This window comes from Laccaria bicolor, genomic scaffold (genome assembly GCF_000143565.1).
Source record: "Laccaria bicolor S238N-H82 LACBIscaffold_2 genomic scaffold, whole genome shotgun sequence".
In the NCBI taxonomy this organism is placed as follows: Eukaryota; Fungi; Basidiomycota; class Agaricomycetes; order Agaricales; family Hydnangiaceae; genus Laccaria; species Laccaria bicolor.
Genome location: NW_001889873.1, coordinates 1,890,021 through 1,911,604, shown reverse-complemented (window position 1 = coordinate 1,911,604; position 21,584 = coordinate 1,890,021). Strand labels below are relative to the sequence as shown.

Below are 21,584 nucleotides of genomic sequence, written 5' to 3'. Positions count from 1 at the left end.
GATACCGATGCTGATCAATCTTTCAGGAAACCAGTAGAGTTTTTACTAGGACCGGCACTGCCCTTGTAACGACCTCCTAAGATAGACTTGGTGACTTGGTTTGCAGGTGGCTTTGAAGTGAGGGTAGCTTGGCTCGATGACGATGAAGAGGGTTGGTTGAATGGTGAATGATGAGCTGTACTCTTCTGCAATAACTGTTCTTGCCAATGTTTCATATAGAACATGGTTGTTATGAGTCCTTACGAGTTTATGAGTCCTTACGAGTTTACGAGTAAGACTCATTCTTTATCAACTGAGGACTTAGGCAAATTTTTCATTCATTGATTCATTTACCTTTCATCACCGCGGGAACCTTTTCCCTTAAACAGAAAAGCAGCCATAAAATCAGGAAAAATGGTAAAAGAAATCAGCAAAAAATATGTAAAAATCAGAATATTGCTTAGTAAGGTGGGGAGGCTGTGTTCAGGGTTCAGGGTCAATATCTAAATATAGAAATCACCTAAAAGTTGCCAGAAAATCAGAAAAAAATACCCAAAAATTAAGAGTGATCTTCTCTGTTGCCATGGTGTTGAAGGGGCTGTGTCCAGTATTCAGGGTCCATATCCAAATATGGAAAATCAAGACAACCATGTAAAAATATTGTCATATCATGCAATGTGACGATATCTTGAGACCAGCTTTCTTGCTCTTTCAGATATTGGTCAAAAATGCATGACAATTTCCAAAAAGTGTCCAATTTTTTCAGTATTTTGTGTTTTTCTCAATGAGGAATGGTCTGCATGACATTATTTATATATATCTATAAAGGTAAGGAAAGGGGCTACAATTGTTGTTTATGGAGCTAACTGAGAGGCTGTGCTTCTGATACTGTGGGAATTTTAACCCAAAAAAGGAAATTCATCACAAATATATAGAGCATGGTCACAAAATATAACTAACCATCCTCTTTCCTGAGATATATGCACACAGGACTGTGGGAATATTTTACCATAAACAGAAAAATAGGTATAAAATTGGGAAAATTTGCTATAAAAAGAAAAAAAAAGAAAAAAAAAGAATAGCACACATTGTTGCTCTGATATTGATGGCTAGGCTCAGAGCTCAGGGTCTATTTGCAAATATAGAACAAAACTCAGAAAATCATAAAGTGATTACATGACCAATTTCCTAATATTAAATTTAGAGTCCACAGAAAGGACTCATACATGCCATGCAAAGCACTGGCCCACACCCACAAGTCGGAAGAGAGGAGAACATAACGTGACGCTGGCGCTTTGCCGGCGGTTCCATCTCATTTTGCACAGGAGTGGAAACACTATGATGCTCTCTCCTTGCATTCTCTTCAGTAACCAGGGACAGATCCTTGTAGGTGCGCTTCTTGGATGAAAGAAGAGTGGGAGAGGAAGCAGCAGAGGGAGTGCGTGGCGTATATGGAGTTGCTGAGTCAATTTTGCAGTTCTGGCACACCCAGTTGGAGGAGTCTTTGATAAACACCATAGGCAAGCCACGCAAGTTGAGAACGACGGGAATTTCGCCAAAGCGAGCATCGGTTTCAGGAATCTGTTTCTGCTCTAAAGAATGTCGTGAATACATATGAGTTAATTGGCGAACAAAGCTCGCTTACCTGCTGTCCAGTCTTTGATAGTGAGAACACCTTCGAGAATGAGTCTCGAGAGATGGCACCACTGCTTGTTACTGATCTTCCCATACGCGAAAGCCCTACAGAAAGCTATATCAACCACATCGGAGTCCCACCTGACGATGACCTTCTTCAATTTGAATGCCATGTTGGGCCACGTTGTCCAAGGAACAGTGGTGTGTTCCGCATTATGTTCGCCTAGATCCGTGATGAGTAATGAACTTGCACATGTTACTATTCTATGAAACATACTTAGCAGAGAAATAAAAATCTGTGTGAATTGCCTTTGAGGATTATTCGAGTTGGGCAAAATATCTTGAGAGATGGGAGGGGCAGACACAATCCTCTGCAACCCACCCTTCGGAGCGAGCCTTGCGGATGAGCTGGCACTTGGCTGACACAGCTGCGAGGGTGTCGTCGATGGCTCAGTGGACGCTCCATCAGTATAGGATCCTGCCATATGTTGTTTGATCATTCGGTCGGCATGCATCACCCTATAATATGTTCAAAGGAGAGAATAATCATAACACAGCATAGGCATACCTGACTTTAGTAACGAAGATGTCCGTGATCGTGCTGATCGGCCACTGCTCGTTGCTGCAGAGCTCTCGAAGTTCAGGAGAGCTCATAAAGAGCCCGGACTTGTTTCGCGCAGTGCGATTCTTGCCGCTGTAGACAAGTATGCCAGCGACATCGAAGGAATGATCACGCCGTTTGATGGTCGTGATCTAAGTGAGAATTAGTGGAGCGCGTTGAACTGGCATGGTCATGTACCATGTCTGTAATTGTTTTGAGGTGCTCCGCAAAGCGCAAAGATGCATCGCGAATACTGGTACCCTCATCAGCAATTTGCTCCTTAACAAATTTGAATGCTTCCGCCATTCGCTCGTCCTTCTCCTCACTCGTGTCTGCACCTTCCATGAGCTTCCTATACTCCTCATTGAGGTTTTTGTTCCATGTCTGCAAGCCCTCTATAGTGATTTCATCATTTTCATCAGTGGCAATAGTAAGTTTCTGAACTGAGATACATACCATGATCATCGTCGTCAGGCTTGGACCTGCTAGCAAAAGTCTTGAATACATTGTAACGATTGGGGGCCCTCTTCTCTTTCTGTAATAAATTAGCCTTTTCCATTACAAAATCAGGAGAATGGCTATTGAGGTGGCCGAGACAAGCTGTGTATTGCCATACAATCCTGCAGAACAATCGATACAGTGCACTGTCCATGAGAGAAGGCTTCTGAGATGAAACAGTGTCGACCTTGGGAATTAGCTCCTCTGGCATCAAGTTGAGGTTGAAACTTCTCAACACTGCAGAGGCATCGAGTTCAGAGGGCGACAGGGAAGCCTTCAGTGCATCCCAAGAGATACCGGCTGGTGGTGAAATGGTTGGATTCGGTGAAGTTTTTTTGTTGTCAGAGCTGGTCCTCTTACTTTGAGCTGCCGCGAGACCTTTGGAACATCCAGATGCCTTCAAATTCATCTCTTCCTGCAATTCACGCTGCATCTCGCGATCTTCTTCTTCATCCTCCTCCTCCGTGTCCGTTGCAGGCTTTCCCCTCGACCTGAGCTGAGCCCTCTCTGTCTCCTTGTTGCGCCAAGTTTCTTCATAGTCTGAGCCACTCAAGTCACTTTCTATCATAGGATCGGGGGCTTCCCAGTCCTCACCTCCCCTGCGCTTAGCCCTTTGAGCGGCACTGGCAAGCTCAGCGCGGCAAGTTGTTTCAGCCTCTGCAATCTCCCAGTTTAGGGCATCAATATAATCTTGAGGGTCGTGAGGGGCAGTGTACCCTTCGGGAATGGATACATATTTCTCTTTCTCCTCATCCCATATTTCGGTGAGTCTGTCGGCAGCGTTCTGGATACCCTCTCAAGGGTTTTGGCCTTGGTAACGAATAAAGCCCTCCTCCCATGGTCTTTTAAACTTGTAGGCGGCTTCATCTTGCTCGAGCCCTGCAACCAGCACTGCTTCTTCCTCTTTTGATATATTGTAAAGGAACTCAAGCTCAATCTCGGGGTCACCAGGATGGCGGGAGAGGTTGAGTTCATTGAAAGCCTTGCGAGCCTCAGGGTGGGCATAAGCCACACATTGACGATCTTGTTTGCGAAAGTCATTGACCGCCTCGATGTAATCTTCTGGGGTGTGTGGAGCTGTATATCCAGCCGGAATGGGGACCCAGCAGAGAGTTTCGTCATCCTGCATCATAGTGCGGTCATCCGCTGGACTGCGCAGCCCCTTCACAGGGCGACGACCATGGTATTGCCTGTACCCGCCCTCTAGATAGGAGAAGCGGTAGGCTGTATCGCGTGATTCCAGTTCTTGATTCATCGCTTCGATCTCATCGTTGTCGAATTCGGCCAAGGATAAGAGTGTCACCCGAGGGGGAGGGTCGTCTTTGGTAGCCGATGCTGGTTCAGGAATCGTGGTCACCACAGGGTCCAGTGCACCGGGAGCGGTGGTCACCGTGGTTTGCGCAGTGGGAGCGGTTTTCCTTGTTGCAATTGGCACAGCGACAGTGGGTGCCGACGCAGCACTAGATTCCAAAAGCGACTGTTCAACTCTGCCAAACTATAGTCAGTTATTTGTTTCCAGAGCCGCCGCTGCCTCGTCGACTGACTTAGAGTCTGGCCGACCTGGCTTGCCGACTTAAAGTCTGGCAAGGAATCGACTGAAGTCTGATTCCGCGATGAATGAACAATATAACACAAATGCCTCACCTTGCTGTAACCCCAGCTGTCTCCATTCGAGAACGGGTTTTGCTAGGCTGCATGAGGACACAGTCTATAAGCTCACGTGGCTTCTTGTGGGGTTGCGGAAGGGCGGTCGGTGCCTCTTGCAGGGCGACATCCTCACCAGCTCCCCCATGATCAGCGGGGGGAGCAGGCTCTCCACCATTGGCAATCTGGGCATTGCGGTCTTCGGTACCTCTGACTCGAAGGGCCTGAAAGTAACGCCACATCAATATAAATGAATTGTGGCAGGAGGATGGGGCGAACTTACGGCTTTCTTGCTACCAGGCGTGCCAGAGTTTGAATTTTTTTTGTTTTTTGCTCGGGTGGCATAATAAGAATGGGAGTTGGTTTCTAGTTGGTGGTATGACAATTGGTGCGAAAGAGAGCTCTGCGAGAGAGGATGAGCTGTTAATAAATGTTTGAGGGAGTCGACTCACATGAGCCCATATTTGGCTTTGATGGGGAGGGGCAAATAAAGTCTTCATATCCAAGGGCGTGAAGACAGGAGCCATTAGTGCAGCAACTCCAGAAGGGCCTCAAGAAGGCAGAGTAATGGTATTTAGTATGGATTGGCATTTAGGCGCTAGCCCCGATTGCCAATAGTAAAGTGCATAGCGGACTCTCTATGATGAAAAAAATGACAACTACATCATTCTATGGGATTCATTATCTGAAATATCTTCGATGCAAAAGATATGCATCCCGTTTGGGCAGGGAGAATGCACCTCGCTTCGTATTGGACTACTAGGAAGCACATCAGAAGATACTCATACTGCTGCAAAATTGCACTTACTGCGCTCTGCATTCCCAATTCATGCGCAGAGTAAAGTCCCAGAGGTTCTTCCTGACGATGCGTTGAAATTTGACATGGCGACATGTTGAAAGTTGACGTGGCCACTTTTAACAGTGTTGGACTTGCATCGGCGAGAAAATTGAGATGTCTTTTTGGCCAGCCACAATAGAGCGCGTTTTGAAAGGGTTGGAGGTGATGACTTTCAGCCAATTTGTGATGATGATTTATTATTTTGAGGAAGTAATGACACGTGCAAAAAGTGCGTGTGAAGAGGGGACGAGCGGCGTGGCAACGATCATGTTCAAAGATTCGTGTCTGAGCGAACGGTGGAGAAACCAGGAGAAACCTGATAGCAAGCTGGTTAACCATGAGCAAAGCGAGGTAGGTAGCCAATCCCTTTTGAAAGCAGTTGGAAGGCTGTATGCGGTTAAACGTCGCGTTGAAAGCTGAGGTAGTATCGACAAATTGCTCCCCTTAAGCACCAGACTTTTAGTTCCCAAAAAATCAGTGAAAAAAAAAATACTAACATGATTATATGTCTATGTCGTTCACGGACGGCTTTCGGAATGAGAATCTTGGTTCTCACTGCCATTGATGCTGTCATTGGCTGATTGGATTAAAGACTTCAGGTGGCGGGAAAATGCAGAGGTCAAAGGCTGTACGCATGCAGAGGCTTGTCAATGGGACGCCGCACAGCAATTGAGCCATCCGCAGGTAGTAAGCGCTAGAAGTCGGTGGTGTTGAGGGTGTGGAACATCGTGAATGTGATTTGGATAGATCTTGCAACAGGCGGACACGAAAAGAAGCGTCAAAAGCCGCAAGCATGCAGAGGCTCGTCAAAAACAAAGCGGCTGGAACGCAGTGCAGCGAATTGAACCACCAGAAGTTAGCAACCAGGTGTCATTGATGTTGGTGAGGCAATCGATGTCAAGGCGATTGCTGATCTTGTGGGATCTTATCTAGGAGCCGACTAAAGTCTGGCTCCAAAGATGCACAGAGCAACTGACTAAAGTCTGGTTGTCAATACCAACGACTGATAGTCTGCTGGCAAAATCGGTGACGGCGCGCACTCAAGAGCGTGGGTGGAATTTTCCCAACAGTGACCAGAAAGGGATTGATGAAACATTTGGCGTGAACTGTGCCATGTTAGGCGTCGCCTTCAAGGCCATGCCAAACATTTGAACAAGTCCACTCGCTGTCTCCTCTGACCCCGTCCGTCATCGCCAGTCCACTAGTAGCTGCCATTTACATCATGTAAAACCTGGCATGTACCATAGAAGTTCCTGCTTAACTACCGTGAATGAAATGAAATGAATTTTCATTCATTCACGGCACCTGTTTCATTCCAAGTCATTCTCATTCATTGCCGTCGAGAATGAAATACTTTTTGTTTCATTTCATTTCATTTCAATTTTTTCTTCATTTCTACTGACAAGAATGAAATTTATTCTGTTTCATTCATGCCTGGCGACTCTTTCATTTTTTTATTTCATTCCACCATGGCAACTGTTTCATTTTTTGCTTTATTCTTTCGTTTCATTCATTCCTGGCAACTGTTTCATTTTTTTCATTCATTCATTGCCATGGAATTTTCATTTCATTCTTTCCAGGCAGTTATTTCATTTTTGTTTCATTCTTTCAGGCAACAATTTCGATGTTTTAACACACATCTAAATAAGGAAATAATATACAATTATGCCTGATATGTGTTGTGCCCTACTGCAGTGGTGTGGGGGGCCATATGGGGGTACTTTTGCATTTGAGGCTCAAATACACAATGAGATAGGCATGCTGTTGCCAAATAAGGCACTTAAATATTTTGTATCAATTACATAATCATTTTCCCAGCTCTAACAATGAAATAGGCACCTGAGAAGAATGAAGCAAGGAATGAAACAGTTGCCCTGGTGGAATGAAAGAAAAAAATGAAACAGTCGCCAGGAATGAATGAAACAGAATAAATTATCTAGAATGAAACAGGTGCCGTGAATGAATGAAAATTCATTTCATTTCATTCACAGTAGCTAAGCAGGAACTTCTATGGTACAGCTCAGGAGTACATGATGTAAGTGGTAGCTACCAGTCGCCAGTCATCCCCTCATCCTTTGATTAGGCACTCGAGTGTTGAGGTGAGTTCGAGTTTTGTTGTCTTGGGATCAGACTTTCAGTCGATCCACATCCATCAGACTTTCAGTCGATGGAACGAACTGCCAGACTATCCACCAGACTTTAAGTCAGTGGATTTCTTCGCGACGGGGTCGCTTCGTGATGGGGTCATATGTAGCTGTACTTAGTAGATCACTAATACTTGTTTGTCGTCAACTTGTTCCTTCTCATCGGCTAGTTTTCGTATTGGTAAGTTCACCGTGAATCATCTTCGACAACCATCTCTCATCTTCTTTCAATCCAGTCTTTCTGCTCATCGTGCTCCTTCACTCGAGCAATTTGGCTCAAGATTTAGCATCTGTAAGCTCATCTCATGGATAACCATGGCTGCTGACCCCATTTCACATGTAGGAATTATGTCTATGACAAGTCTCATGGCCTCCAGAACAGTTCGCCCGGATCCCTTGGCCCATTCTTGTAAGTTCGGTTCATTTTGCAGGATAGTGGTGTTATTTTCTCATTTGTTAATCAGATGGCAGCCCAGACGTCTTTGGACGTTATCACAATCCTAACGGAGACACCATTTTTCAGTTTCACGAGCGTCCCGAAGGGGAATGTAAGGAGTTTTCTTTTCCGAATCATGACAAGGTCTGATAATTCTCTAGCTGAATTCATGGCGTATGACACTTTGTCCCTGGCAGAGCTCAATGAGGCGTACTGAGCGCTAAATTCAGATCCCACCCTGCCCCCGTACTTGGAACCTGGTCAAACGATTCCGAAGCAAATGATCGTGACATCGCCAAACATGTGCTGGATGCCCTTCATCTCATTACTCCCCTGCCCAGTTCGTGCACGTGCAGACAGCCATTTTGCTTGGGCCGACTTCACTGTATGCCCTCAATGGTTTATTGATAGCCAATGGCATCTGCCGTTTGTTAAAGCGCGGCCACCTGAGGCTACCATCAAGAACCACGAACTCAGTTTCTGCTGGTGGGATCTTGGGGATAACCATTTTGTGGAGGCGAAAGGGTCTGCCTTCCGTGATCTTGGAACTTTGCGTGAAGACATCGCGGATTCATTGCGAAATGAAGCTAGGAAACTTCAATCGGCATGTCAAGAGATCAAGCAGCTGAAGGACTATGGTTGTCTCTTCTACCTTGCCAACAAGACAGTCAATGCCGCTCTTCAGCTCAAATTCTGTACATTTTCTAAATTATGAGTCCTTACGAGTTTACAAGTAAGACTCATTCTTTATCAACTGAGGACTTGGGCAAAATTTTCATTCATTGATTCATTTACCTTTCATCACCGCGGGAACCTTTTCCCTTAAACAGAAAAGCAGCCATAAAATCAGGAAAAATGGTAAAAGAAATCAGCAAAAAATATGTAAAAATCAGAATATTGCTTAGTAAGGTGGGGAGGCTGTGTTCAGGGTTCAGGGTCAATATCTAAATATAGAAATCACCTAAAAGTTGCCAGAAAATCAGAAAAAAATACCCCAAAATTAAGAGTGATCTTCTCTGTTGCCATGGTGTTGAAGGGGCTGTGTCCAGTATTCAGGGTCCATATCCAAATATGGAAAATCAAGACAACCATGTAAAAATATTGTCATATCATGCAATGTGACTATATCTTGAGACCAGCTTTCTTGCTCTTTGAGATATTGGTCAAAAATGCATGACAATTTCCAAAAAGTGTCCAATTTTTTCAGTATTTTCTGTCTTTCTCAATGAAGAATGGTCTGCATGACATTATTTATATATATCTATAAAGGTAAGGAAAGGGGCTACAATTGTTGTTTATGGAGCTAAGTGAGAGGCTGTGCTTCTGATACCGTGGGAATTTTAACCCAAAAAAGGAAATTCATCACAAATATATAGAGCATGCTATTATAGGTCACAAAATATAACTAACCATCCTCTTTCCTGAGATATATGCAAACAGGACTGTGGGAATATTTTACCATAAACAGAAAAATAGTTATAAAATTGGGAAAATTTGCTATAAAATGAAAAATAATAATAATAATAATAATAGCACACATTGTTGCTATGATATTGATGGCTAGGCTCAGAGCTCAGGGTCTATTTGCAAATATAGAACAAAACTCAGAAAATCATAAAGTGATTACATGACCAATTTCCTAATATTAAATTTAGAGTCCACAGAAAGGACTCATACATGCCATGCAAAGCACTGGCCCACACCCACAAGTGTGACTTGGTCTACCGCATCGCTGGTTTTCAACGTGTCTACCTCGAAACTCTCACCATGTTTGATTTGCACACCAAATGGGCATTTCATCTGAACGAGCCTACTGGGAAGATCCACAAAGTGGACGAGTCCATCATGGGTGCAATCACAGACAGTACAGAATGCATTGCCATGCTCTACCGGGTTGGTGCACCTGGTTGGTGTGTTCGTCCGCCGGCGAACCTGTCAACCAACATGATTATCCGCATGATTGTTCCACCTGGTTGGGAGAAGATGCCGGTCATCCGGGGGCGATTGCCAAATGACGTGGATCCACGCGAGTTCACATACAAAGAATATCCTGGGACACCCTACCCCACCATCATCACAGCATGTCCTCGAAGTGGAGAGTATGTTTCTGCATGCCAAAATTGGCGCGAGGGACATTTTGGTATCATTGATCCCCAGCCTGTTGTCATGCACGCCGTCAGTGGCATGGCTGTAGTGGAGTCTTTTACCGGATCGCAACAACCCAATGTGACACTCACCAATGGTAGGCTTTTTTTGTGTTTAAGTCAACAAACTTGCTTACCCATGGTTGAATCTGTTTAGTAGGCTCATCTGGCGCCAATGCGAACACTACTGCCCAAACATCTGGCGTCAACACGAACAATAATGCTCAAAGTAAGTTCCTCTTTTACAGGTTGTGTGGTGGTTATGATACTAATTCATTATTATTGAAATAGCTTCCGTCAATCATACAAAATTTCACAAGCCTGAACATTCCTTTGTCCCCCCGCAATCCCCCACATGGAAGAATGCCTTAGCGGCTGTGGATACAAACCCATGCCGCATCTCTTCTAGCCTTTCTGCGCGTAATTTGCGTGGCTATCAATTTCCGGACCCCTTCCTTTTCATCAGTGGTAACCATAAGAGATTGATGATCTTGGCCTGGTTAATGATGCAGGATCAGTGGCTTCAGTCCCTTGTCGGCGTTGACTCGACTCCACAACTGCCATCGCCTCAACATTGGCGCAGCTTTTTGCACGATTTCGCGAAGATAATGCAGTTGGTGCCTTCAGTCCCCTCGACGAGCAACGCCTCGTTCGGTGGCATGCAAGGGAAAGAAGCCTAATCCTTCAAATCAACGTCGTGCACAAAAAGCAAAGGAGGCTCAAGGGTCCATCTTCTCGAGTGCGGTGTCCATTGGTGATCGTCCAGGCACTGTTTACTGGGGTGACGTAGTGGCGATGCAAGGAGAAACTGATCATCTCTCCCTTCTCATGATGGCACAGGTGATCTGGAATGCTTTCGAACAAAACCTTCGCTATGAAGTACGCCATCTCGATCGCTATCTTCTGCCCTCAGCGTGGACCTCCGATTCTTCTGCTGGTGTCCGCGAGAATTTAATACGCAGCATTTTCCCAGAGGACAGTGATGGAGTTTTAGTTGCTGGGGTTCCTCTCTTCACGCAGGGTCTCGCGGCGGAAAAGTGGCAGGATCGCTTGGCGTATGTGGACGCCTTGCGGTGTTACGAGTCCTCTGAGTTTACGAAGAGACTCGTTTATTCCCCAGGATCTTGAGACTTTTTTCAGCGCGGTAACGCTGAAATTTGACTTTCTCCCACAAAAGTGATTTCTTCCCACGATCAGCTGCCTGCTCAGCATTGACGACTTTGCCAGTCTACTCTACTATTTCTTAGTTATCACTTGCTTTTAGTCCTATCCATGTTGTCATTGATGTAGGTGGTAGCTAATGTATTGCTCTACTTGGCTGTCAGACTCTAACATATGAATATATTGCCTCCATTTTCACATTTGTGTAACTATACTCCTTTACATTAAAGATATAATGATTGAGGTCATGACAACTTTGGTGGCATATTTTTAGGGAGTGTGTGGGTATCCTAATGAGCCCAGGGCCATGCAAAATGAGCCACCATGAGAAGGTCCTGGGCAGTTGGTGAGTATGAATGCAAAAAGACAAAAATAGAACGTAACATATCTTCAAGAGTGCTTAACTAGTTCATAGGCAGTTTTTGGGAGCATCTTCAGGGTGTGTGGAGGTATCCAAATGAGTCCAGAACCAGAAAATGAAGCAGAATCAGGTGCTGAGGAGTTCTGAGCACAAGGGCAAAAGAGCGAAAAATATAAACTCACATAGCTTCATAAGACCTCAACTGTTTTTTAAACGGCTTTGAGTGGCATATTTGTGGAGTATGGGGGTATCCAAACAAGCCTGGGACCACAGAAAATGGACAAGAATGAGGTACTAAGGAGTTATGAGCATGAGGGCACAAGAGCAAAAATACAAACTTACCTAGCTCCACGAGACCTTAACCGTTTTATAAGCAGTTTTTGGGAGCGTCTTCATGGAGTGTGGGGGTATGCGAACAAGCCCTTGACCACAAAAAACGGAGCAGATTAAGGTCCTGGGGAGTTGTGAGCATAATGGCAAAAGAGCGAAAATACAAACTGCCCTAGCTCCACAAGACCTTGACCGTTTTGGAAACGGTTTTGGGGAGCGTCTTCACGGAGCATGGGGGTATCCGAACGAGCTGTCAACCACAGGAAACGGAGAAAATCAAGGTCCTGGGGAGTTGTGAGCATAAGGGCAAAAGAACGAAATGCGAACTCACCTAGCTCCACGAGACCTTGACCGTTTCGTAAACGGTTTTAAGGAGCATCTTCATGGAGCATGGGGGTATCCGAACAGGCCCTCAACCACAGGAAACAGAGCAGATTAAGGTACTGGGGAGTTATGAGCATGAGGGCACAAGAGCAAAAATACAAACTTACCTAGCTCCACGAGACCTTAACCGTTTTATAAGCAGTTTTTGGGAGCGTCTTCATGGAGTGTGGGGGTATGCGAACAAGCCCTTGACCACAAAAAACGGAGCAGATTAAGGTCCTGGGGAGTTGTGAGCATAATGGCAAAAGAGCGAAAATACAAACTGCCCTAGCTCCACAAGACCTTGACCGTTTTGGAAACGGTTTTGGGGAGCGTCTTCACGGAGCATGGGGGTATCCAAACGAGCTGTCAACCACAGAAAACGGAGAAAATTAAGGTCCTGGGGAGTTGTGAGCATAAGGGCAAAAAAACGAAATACAAACTGACCTAGCTCCACAAGACCTCAACCGTTTTGGAAACGGTTTTGGGGAGCGTCTTCATGGAGCGTGGGGGTATCCAACCGAGCCCTTGACCACAGAAAACAGAGAAAATTAAGGTCCTGGGGAGTTGTGAGTATAAGTGCAAAAAAGCGAAAATACGAACTCACCTAGCTCCACAAGACCTCAACCGTTTCATAAACGGTTTTAGGGAGCGTCTTCATGGAGCGTGGGGGTATCCAAACGAGCCCTTGACCACAGAAAAGAGAGAAAATTAAGGTCCTGGGGAGTTGTGAGCATAAGTGCAAAAAAGCGAAAATACAAACTCACCTAGCTCCACAAGACCTCAACCGTTTCGTAAACGGTTTTGGGGAGCATCTTCACAGAGCGTGGGGGTATCCGAACGAGCCCTCAACCACAGTAAACGGCAAAAATTAAGGTCCTGGGGAGTTGTGAGCATAAGGGCAAAAGAGCGAAAATAGAAACTGACCTAGCTCCATGAGACCTCAACTGTTTCGTAAACGGTTTGGGGGAGCGTCTTCACGGAGTGTGGGGCTATCCAAACGAGTTCAAGATCATGAAAATAGAAGGGGTATTGACAGAGAACTTTCATTGTGTTTGGACTAGCCAAGACAGCAATGTACCATTCCAGCAACAAACTACACACAGCCACATGAGCAAGAGTCAAGACACGCATTATAAGTTGACCAGATCCCCACCCAAATAAAATATTGCTGTGAGATGGATATGGTAGACATGTGGCACTCGAATTGTTTGGACTGGCCAAGACAATGACAAGCATGCAAAGGAAACAGACAAGATGTGGTAGATAGATACATTGCACAAATCGTTTGGACTGGCCAAGACGACAAAGAGTGCAAGACAGCAAAGCAAACAGCACACCACCTGCTTTGGATGTGGCATTATGTGTGTCGCGTTTGGATTGTTCAAGACGATGACCATGCTAATGTGGCATCACAGAATACTCTGTGTTGCGTTTGGATTAACCAAGACGACAACAACACAATGGATGTGGCATCACAGAATGCTCTGTGTCATGTTTGGATTGACCAAGACAATGACAACAGGGTTTGTACTTAGCAAGCAGAAGTTGACGTTGAGTCTTCGGAAGTATCCGAAAATGACATACTTCCCTTGCGGGCTATGGTTGATTTTGAGGGTAGCCCGCAAGGGAAGTACGTCATTTTCGGATACTTCCGAATTGTCACGTTTCGCGTGTCCTCTTCTGCAAAGACTCTCCCTTCTATTTTTGACATCCGCTCATCGTCATCTTGGCCAGTTCAAACACTTTGAGTGTGTTGTTATGAGTCCTCTGAGTTTAGAAAGAGACTTGTTTATTATTATGTGGTAACTCGCAACCACATTTGGACTGGCCAAGATGATGGTAGCTAGCTAGAGAGTCAGAACAAGGGTGATGTGTGTGCAAAATGCAAGTGACAATGTTATCTGCAAATGTCATTATTGGGTTTGGACTAGCCAAGACCACACTGACATAGCCTCTACAGAATACACAATTTAGTTCATTGGGTTTGGACTGGCCAAGACCACAATGAAGGCAACAGTTAACAGGACACATATACAGGTGCAACTCGCCGAACACTATTTGTAGTGGATTGGATAAGGTTGTATGGTGAGGATACATGTTGTGAATGTGAAAGTACATATGCGTGTTGTATATGAAACTGTTTGTATTTGTTTCAAACCATGTGATATCACGTGGGTTCAACTTCAGCATACAGAAACCAAAGTCTGCTGTAGAGTATAAATTTTAATTTCAGACTATTTATTTATATTTACCTTCAACTATTCTCAATGAACAATAATCCTACAAATAAGGAGTGCATACTGCAAAAAAAACCGTGTCATTTGGACCAGAATTGGCAGAGCTACATAGAAATCTTTATTTTCGCAAAAATGATGACTAATCGAGTCACTTTCCTAAGTGTTGGAAATAGCCGAAAATGACGTACTTCCCTTGCGGGCTACCTTCAAAATCAAAGGTAGCCCGCAAGGGAAGTACGTCATTTTCGGAGATTTCCGATGCTTACAAATCCAGCCTATACACATTATATTAGCTGTAAAGGGCTTGCTGCTTGCGACGATGAGCTTAGGGTGTTGCTCACTGTTGGTGGCGATGTCGGGGGTCGTTTTCAGGGTCCAGGGCGCATTTCTAAATAAGGAAATGTGCGCATTTTCAGATGTAAAATAGCAATAAAATAGCAGAAAAATCACAAAAATCACAAAAAATTGAGGGTGGTCTGGTAATGATGTTGGAGGTTGTTTTCAGGGTTCAGGGCACATTTCTAAATAAGGAAATGTGCGCATTTCCAGATGTAAAACAGCAATAAAATAGCAGAAAAATCACAAAAATCACAAGAAATTGAGGGTGGTCTCGTAATGATGTTGGAGGTTGTTTTCAGGGTTCAGGGCACATTTCTAAATAAGGAAATGTGTGCATTTTCAGATGTAAAATAGCAGAAAAATAGCAGAAAAATCAGAAAAAAATTGAGGGTGCTGCTTAGTGCTGGTAATGATGTTGGAGGTTGTTTTCAGGGTCCAGGGTACATTTCTAAATATGGTAATATAGCCAACAATAGCCAGAAAATAGCCAGAAAATCAGAAAAAAAAATGGAGGATAGTGGTGATAACCTTGGGTAATGTTGTCAAGGTTCAGAGGCTAGTCTCATCATGGTAATATAACCAGAGATAGCTAGAAAATAGCAAGAAAATCAGAAAGAAATGAGGGATGGTGCTTATTGCCAGTGATAACCTTGGGTAACATTGTCAGAGTCCAGAGTCTAGTTCCAAATAGAGTAATATAGACCCAAAAATAGCCAGAAAATAGCTAGAAAATCAGAAAAAAATGGGGGATGGTGCCCATTGCAGTGATAACATTGGGTAATGTTGTCAGGGTCTAGTTCTATATATGGTAATATATCCAAAAAAAGCCAGAAAACTGTTATAAAATCAGATAGAAATGGAGGATGGTGCTTAGATATCATTGGGTAACATTGTCAGGGTCCAGAGTCTAGTTCCAAATATGGTAATATAACAAAGAATAGCCAGAAAATGGGCAAAAAATCAGAAAAAAATGGTGGATGGTGCTCATTGCTGCAATAATGTTTGGTAATGTTGTCAGGGTCAAGAGTCCAGCTCCAAATATGGTAATAGATCCAAAAATTGCTGGAATATAGCAGAAAAATTGAAAAAAAAAAGTTTGAATGGTATGTAGTATGTCAGGCACTACCTTCAGAGTCCATACCAAAAAAGAAAATATCATCTACCTTGACCAAAAACTGGAGAAAACCAAGCAAATAATAACTTTGTCTATTATGGCCTATTGGTAATGGGATGATGGGATGATTGTCACATGATCAGTTACCAAAAATAGTCAACAAATGGAAGTTGTAGCCCTACACTGAAAGTGCTCCTGTTGTAGAGATAATCTAACTTTGTAGTCTATGTCTGACATCTGCAGTCTTTTATTGTATATTAGTAAACTTTGTAGTATAAGTTTGCTAAAGTGTTCAGGGTATAGAGCAGACATCCAAATATGGTAATCCATTAAAAATAGTCATAAAATCTGTGAAAATTGAAGGATGGTGCTTATTGTTAGTAATGATGTTGGGTAACAGTTTCAGGCTCTAGGGTAGATTTCCAAATATGGTAATCTACCTGCATATAATGAGAAAATAAGAAAAAAATAAGAAAAACATAGAAATATTTTTTATTGATGGTGATGATGCTGGGGTAATTTGTTTAGAATCCAGAAGAAGACTTATATAGGAAGATTTACTGGTTTGTGATAAAAATGTACCCAGAAAGACAGAAAAAAGGAGAAAAAGTAGAAATTGGTTTCTATTGCCTTTGCAAAAAAAGGAGGACTCGTTTCTGCCATGCTTGCAATGGCCTCTAACACAAGTTCTAATATGAGGAGTCACCAACTCCATGTATCCCAGCAGTCTCTTGTCGTCAAGATCAGATAACAATGTCAAAGGTGTGAGGATCCTCTCCTGTGAAGGAGATGGTCTATGATCACACTCAAGTGAGGATTGATGTTATGATGGAAATCCGATGCTACAATCCTAGCAACTCTCCAAAAAATCCATGGAAAGTTGAGTGACAGATGTATGGATTGGGGATGAGATTGCAATCTGATGAGCTAACACTTCTTATGCAGTAGACTGTTAGTGATCAACTCAGAACAACACTACTTACCTCAGATGGTGAAAGTATGGTAGCATGCTTCTTTCAGAAGCTGATAAAGAATAGGATGATGATACTATTGTACATGTGTGTGGTTTACTCAAGTGGCATGTGACTGTGAGGAAAGCACTCATGTTCTGTTAGCGGAAAGTAAGTAAATGAATATGTACCAAAGATAAGGGAGTTGAATCCCTTGTCATATGAGCAATCAAAGTCACACCAAAGCAAATGATATAGTGTTGTTGTGAGCTTTACGGTGTGACCATAAAACTTCCATCCAAGTGTGGATCACATGGATTGAGCAGTGGCTCTTGGGTGAGCAAACCAATATATAATAGTCCTCCAACTTGAATGATTTTGATTTAGAATGTTCATTGCCCAAGTCAAAACCCTCCAATTTGAACAGTTCTGATCTAGAATGTTCATTGCTCAAGCCATAGTCCTCCAACTTGAATGGTTTTGATCCACAATGTTCAAGTGCCATGAGAAAGAACTGGACAGTTAGACTGTTGGAAGCCATGATAGTGGTCTATATCCTACAAACAGTCAAGGAAACACAGCTCCAGATGGTGGCTAAAACCCTAAAAATAGTAGAAACATCATCTGGAATATATGTCCCACATTACAGAAAATCACAAGTTTTTTTATTTAGAAACTGGGACCCCAGACACCCCTAGTGGCTGAAGAAATATATCCTTGGTCAACCCCAGCTGCAAAATATATCCTAAGTCCATCCCAGACCAGAAATATATTTCTACAGTGTGACAGTCACAATTCAGGGTCCAGGCATAAGAAATATATTTGGTGTCCATCTCAGTGAAGAAATATATTTTGGGGTGTGTGACACACTAGAAATGTATTTGGTGTGACATTGGACGTCAAAATATATTCACGTAAAAGTGGAGATATACAAGCCCCAGGATATAGATATACACCCTGACATTTAGTCCTGTAGTATTCATGGAGTTTGCAAGACTAATAGTCAGTTCTTAGTGGGTGACTGAAGTGATCCAATCCACCGCAAATAGTGTTTATCGAGTTGCATCTGTATATGTGTCCTGTTAACTGTTGCCTTCATTGTTACGAGTCCTCTGAGTTTACGAAGAGACTCGTTTATTACCCAGGATCTCAAGGCTTTTTTCAGCACGGTAACACTGAAATTTGACTTTTTCCCATGAAAATGATTTCTTCCCACATTTGAAGGCCTCGTAGTTCTCATCATATTTTCTACTAAAATATACTTACTATATAGATGTCACTTCAGTCACCCACCTTGAACAAGCTATTAGCTAGGAAATCTTGAAAAATTATCCAGGCTAATAGATCCTCTGGCCAGTTTTTTTTTGGCCTTTGGAAGGAAATATATTATTGGATTTGATAGAAAATGTTTGACCTCTAATATTGTGACCAGAAATATTTGAAGGGTGTCAGACTGGTAAGAAATGTTTGAGGTGTGCCAGAGTGACTAGAAATTTTTCAGTGGTGTGACATTGCTTGGATATATTCTAAGCATGTCACACTGCTAAAAAAGCTTTTGGCCTTGCCACATAGCTAGAATATTTCCTACCAGTGTCACGGAGTATCTGGGGTCCCAGTTTCAAAAAAAAAAAACTTGGTTTTTCTGGCGCAGTTCTCTCAATATTTTCCACATTGCTTTTTTTTTTCTTATCCAGATCACAACCCAAAGTTCTGCCCATTTCAAACCATGTATGGTTCTATTCTATAACAGCTATTGAGGTTGAATTGAAGGGTGAACAATGGAGGGTTGCCAGAGAAAGTTGTCTACTCTCAATGTGAACTCATCAAAGTTAGCATCCCCCAGCAGCCTTTCCCCATTGTTTTCACCAACACCCCACTTCTATCTGCCATGTTCACCACTCAAAACTCATCTAAGTTAGCATCCCCCAGCAGCTTTCCCCCTTGTTTTCACCAACACCCCACTTCTATCTGCCATGTTCACCACTCAAAACTCATCTAAATTTCTCCCCAAAACCTCTGCTCAGTGTCTCTCTCTATATTCCCTTTGACCACCCTCCCCTCCACCTCTGCCTCTACTTCAGCTCTGAGATCTCCAATTGCACCTTAGCATCCCCCCCAGTCAAACTCCCCACATGTGATATCCAACATCACACCCAACCCACTTTCACCAACAAGGATTCTTTGATGCTGAAGAATAAATATGAACTACTGCCTTACTTTTTCTCACCAATATTTCTTCAGCACTCAAACATTTATTAACTTGTCAAAAATATCCAAAAGATATCAAAAAGTTTTCTTAGTTTGCAAAACATTTCTTGCTCCAGGTAAATATTCATTCAAAAGAATTCTTTGCAAGCCAAACATTTCCAAATATGATAAGAAATATCTCATAAAGATTTCTTGTCAGTACAAACATTTTGAAGAAGATTTCTTATCCAGTCAAAGTTCTTTGAACTTGTAAACATTTCTTGTCAGTACAAACATTTTGAAGAAGATTTCTTATCCAGTCAAAGATCTTTTATTTTGGTAAGAAATACTTGGGGCCCAATCATTTCTGAAGTCAAAAATATCTTACAAAGATTTCTTAATTCAGCCAAACATTTTTGAACTTGTCAAAAAACATTTCACAACCTTTCATGAAAACACATTTTGATCTGGTGGTAAACATCAAGGATAGACTAGTTTTGGTTCGAAAGAAAGCAGTAATAAGATGATTGTAGAGTAAAGTTATGAGGTGGATCGAAAAGAGGGGCAAGTAGGAAGGAGGGACTCAATGGTAAGCAAGATAAAATGGTTGTAAAGTGAAGGGACAGCTGGTAAGGGGAGATCTATGTAATGCCAAGTTAACTAGACCAAGATATAAAACACTTGTAAAGTAAAGAGACAGCTGGTAAGGAGAGACCAAGACAATGCCAAGTTAGTTAGACCAAGATAATGCTAAGTTGCTGGTAGACATTCAATAGTAAGCAATAATAAAATGATCGTAAAGTCAAACATACATCATCAAGCACGCTTTGCAGATGAGGAGGTGGAGGCACCCTTAGTGGCACGGAAAAATGCTTCAGTATCCTTAGTGACCTGAGGAGTTGGTTTCAAAGTTGAAGAGCTGGATGTGGAGTTGTGGAATCGAGGATCGACCTTGTAGGATTTCAGAGTGCCACGATGGTTGTTGTAGAAGCTGGCCTTAGGAAGAGTAACAAAGCTGACCTTCCTCTTTTTCAAAGGCAGGGAAGACGGGCAGGACGATGGACCTTGAAGATCATCAGTATCTTTTTCTCCCTCTTCCTCAACATGTGGCCTTTTCCCTGCTGTTCTCCTCCCATCCCCTTGAATCTTGCAGAATTGGTTGATCCACTGTTGCAAGTCCTTCACAAAAACCATGGCCTTGCCATTGAAACTGGAGACAAGGGGGATTTCGCCATACTGGGCACTATTCTCTGATATTTGAAGCAATTCTATTGAAATCATGATCATGGTGGGCCATTAAACCATGGACAGGACTTACTTTGATCCCAAGGAGTGATCTTCATCTTCCCCAAGTCCAACAAATTGGCGAGCAATGCCCATTGTTTCTGAGATAGCCTGTTTGATATAAAATTCGGGCCCAAGGGAGTGTCGACCTTGTTCGAAGGCCACCCAGTGAGTGCAACTTTCTCCGTCTCTGCGTAGTTTGCGAATGTCGTCAACGGCATCATGGTTCTTGTACTCTTCGGGTGTGGAACAGCCTTGTCTAGATGTAAATAAGTAAAATGTGACAATAGTTCATGTTTGCAACTTACGCCATTTGCTCCTAAATATCTGCTTGAAGTCTTTCTGGCTTTCCTTCGAGGGTGCGAACCTTTCGGAAGGTGAACTGGTGGCCGAAGTCTTCCTGCCGCTCTTGCCTGGAACAGGTACCTCTTTGCTTCTTTTGCGGTTGTTGTCAATCTGTAAATCTTGCCTTAATTCCTGTTGATATCGTGCAGCTCTGCCATGCCAAGTTAATAGAAAAAACGCGAAGAGTTTAATGCATAACCCACCGAACAGTAGTGGCAAAGACATCAGTCCACTTCCTAATCACTTCAGTCACCCACCTTGAACAAGCTATTAGCCTTGTAAAATGTAAGAATGTATCCAGGCTAATAGGTTGTGTGGCCATTTATTTTTCTTGCCTTGGGAGAAAATATAATATTGGATTGGGTAGAAAATGTTTGACCTTTAATATTGTGACGAGAAATTTTTGGGTAGATAAATTGTGTTCAAAAATATCCTAGTCAAGTGAAAGTGGTCAGAAATATTTGAAGGGGTTCAGACTGGTAAGAAATATTTGAAGTGTGTCAGACTGGTAAGAAATGTTTGAGCCAAGTCAAACTGGCCAGAAATATTTGAGGTGTGCCAGAGTGGCTAGAAATATTTCAGTGGTGTGACATCACTCGGATATGTTCTGAGCATGTCACACTGCTGAAAAATCTTTTAGCCTTGTCACATGGCTCAAACATATCCGACCAGTGTCACAGGGTATCTGGGGTCCCAGTTTCAAGAAAAAAAACTTGGTATTGTTGGTATAGCTTTCTCAATATTTTGCACATTGCTTTTCTTTTCTTTATCCAGATCACAACCCAATGTTTTGTCCATTTCAAACCATGTATGGTTCTATTCTATAACAGCTACTGAGGTTGAATTGAAGGGTGAAGAAAGGAGGGTTGGCAAAGGAAGTTGTCCACTCTTAATGTGAACTCATATAAGTTAGCATCACCCAGCAGCTTTCCCCCATTGTTTTCACCAACACCCCCCTTCTATCTGCCATGTTCACCAGGGTTTAAAACTC

The 21,584-nt window shown here is 43.0% G+C and overlaps 5 protein-coding genes across 5 annotated transcripts; 2 read left to right on the top strand and 3 right to left on the bottom strand.

Annotated features, from left to right (window-relative positions):
• Positions 1-1,094: 1,094 nt before the first annotated feature.
• Positions 1,095-4,819, bottom strand: LACBIDRAFT_321957 (uncharacterized protein; the record flags this gene model as incomplete). The annotated part of the gene is made up of 13 exons (XM_001874667.1): positions 1,095-1,108; positions 1,236-1,571; positions 1,625-1,719; positions 1,756-1,837; positions 1,892-2,133; positions 2,183-2,367; positions 2,414-2,610; positions 2,672-3,483; positions 3,565-4,200; positions 4,358-4,421; positions 4,494-4,581; positions 4,641-4,777; positions 4,810-4,819. 13 exons carry the CDS (start codon positions 4,817-4,819, stop codon positions 1,095-1,097), a joined length of 2,898 nt encoding a protein of 965 aa, XP_001874702.1.
• A 219-nt stretch (positions 4,820-5,038) lies between these two features.
• On the bottom strand, positions 5,039-5,534 carry LACBIDRAFT_305661 (uncharacterized protein; the record flags this gene model as incomplete). Its single annotated transcript, XM_001874666.1, has 2 exons — positions 5,039-5,113; positions 5,166-5,534. The coding sequence occupies 2 exons, from the start codon at positions 5,532-5,534 to the stop codon at positions 5,039-5,041; spliced, it is 444 nt and encodes a 147-aa protein (XP_001874701.1).
• Positions 5,535-7,654: 2,120 nt separating this feature from the next.
• On the top strand, positions 7,655-8,490 carry LACBIDRAFT_321956 (uncharacterized protein; the record flags this gene model as incomplete). The annotated part of the gene is made up of 3 exons (XM_001875240.1): positions 7,655-7,748; positions 7,804-7,887; positions 8,117-8,490. 3 exons carry the CDS (start codon positions 7,655-7,657, stop codon positions 8,488-8,490), a joined length of 552 nt encoding a protein of 183 aa, XP_001875275.1.
• A 962-nt stretch (positions 8,491-9,452) lies between these two features.
• Positions 9,453-11,289, top strand: LACBIDRAFT_321955 (uncharacterized protein; the record flags this gene model as incomplete). Its single annotated transcript, XM_001875239.1, has 6 exons — positions 9,453-10,017; positions 10,080-10,148; positions 10,211-10,536; positions 10,586-10,974; positions 11,184-11,205; positions 11,245-11,289. The coding sequence occupies 6 exons, from the start codon at positions 9,453-9,455 to the stop codon at positions 11,287-11,289; spliced, it is 1,416 nt and encodes a 471-aa protein (XP_001875274.1).
• An 8,491-nt stretch (positions 11,290-19,780) lies between these two features.
• On the bottom strand, positions 19,781-20,915 carry LACBIDRAFT_321954 (uncharacterized protein; the record flags this gene model as incomplete). Its single annotated transcript, XM_001874665.1, has 4 exons — positions 19,781-20,232; positions 20,283-20,507; positions 20,557-20,744; positions 20,797-20,915. The coding sequence occupies 4 exons, from the start codon at positions 20,913-20,915 to the stop codon at positions 19,781-19,783; spliced, it is 984 nt and encodes a 327-aa protein (XP_001874700.1).
• Positions 20,916-21,584: the final 669 nt, after the last annotated feature.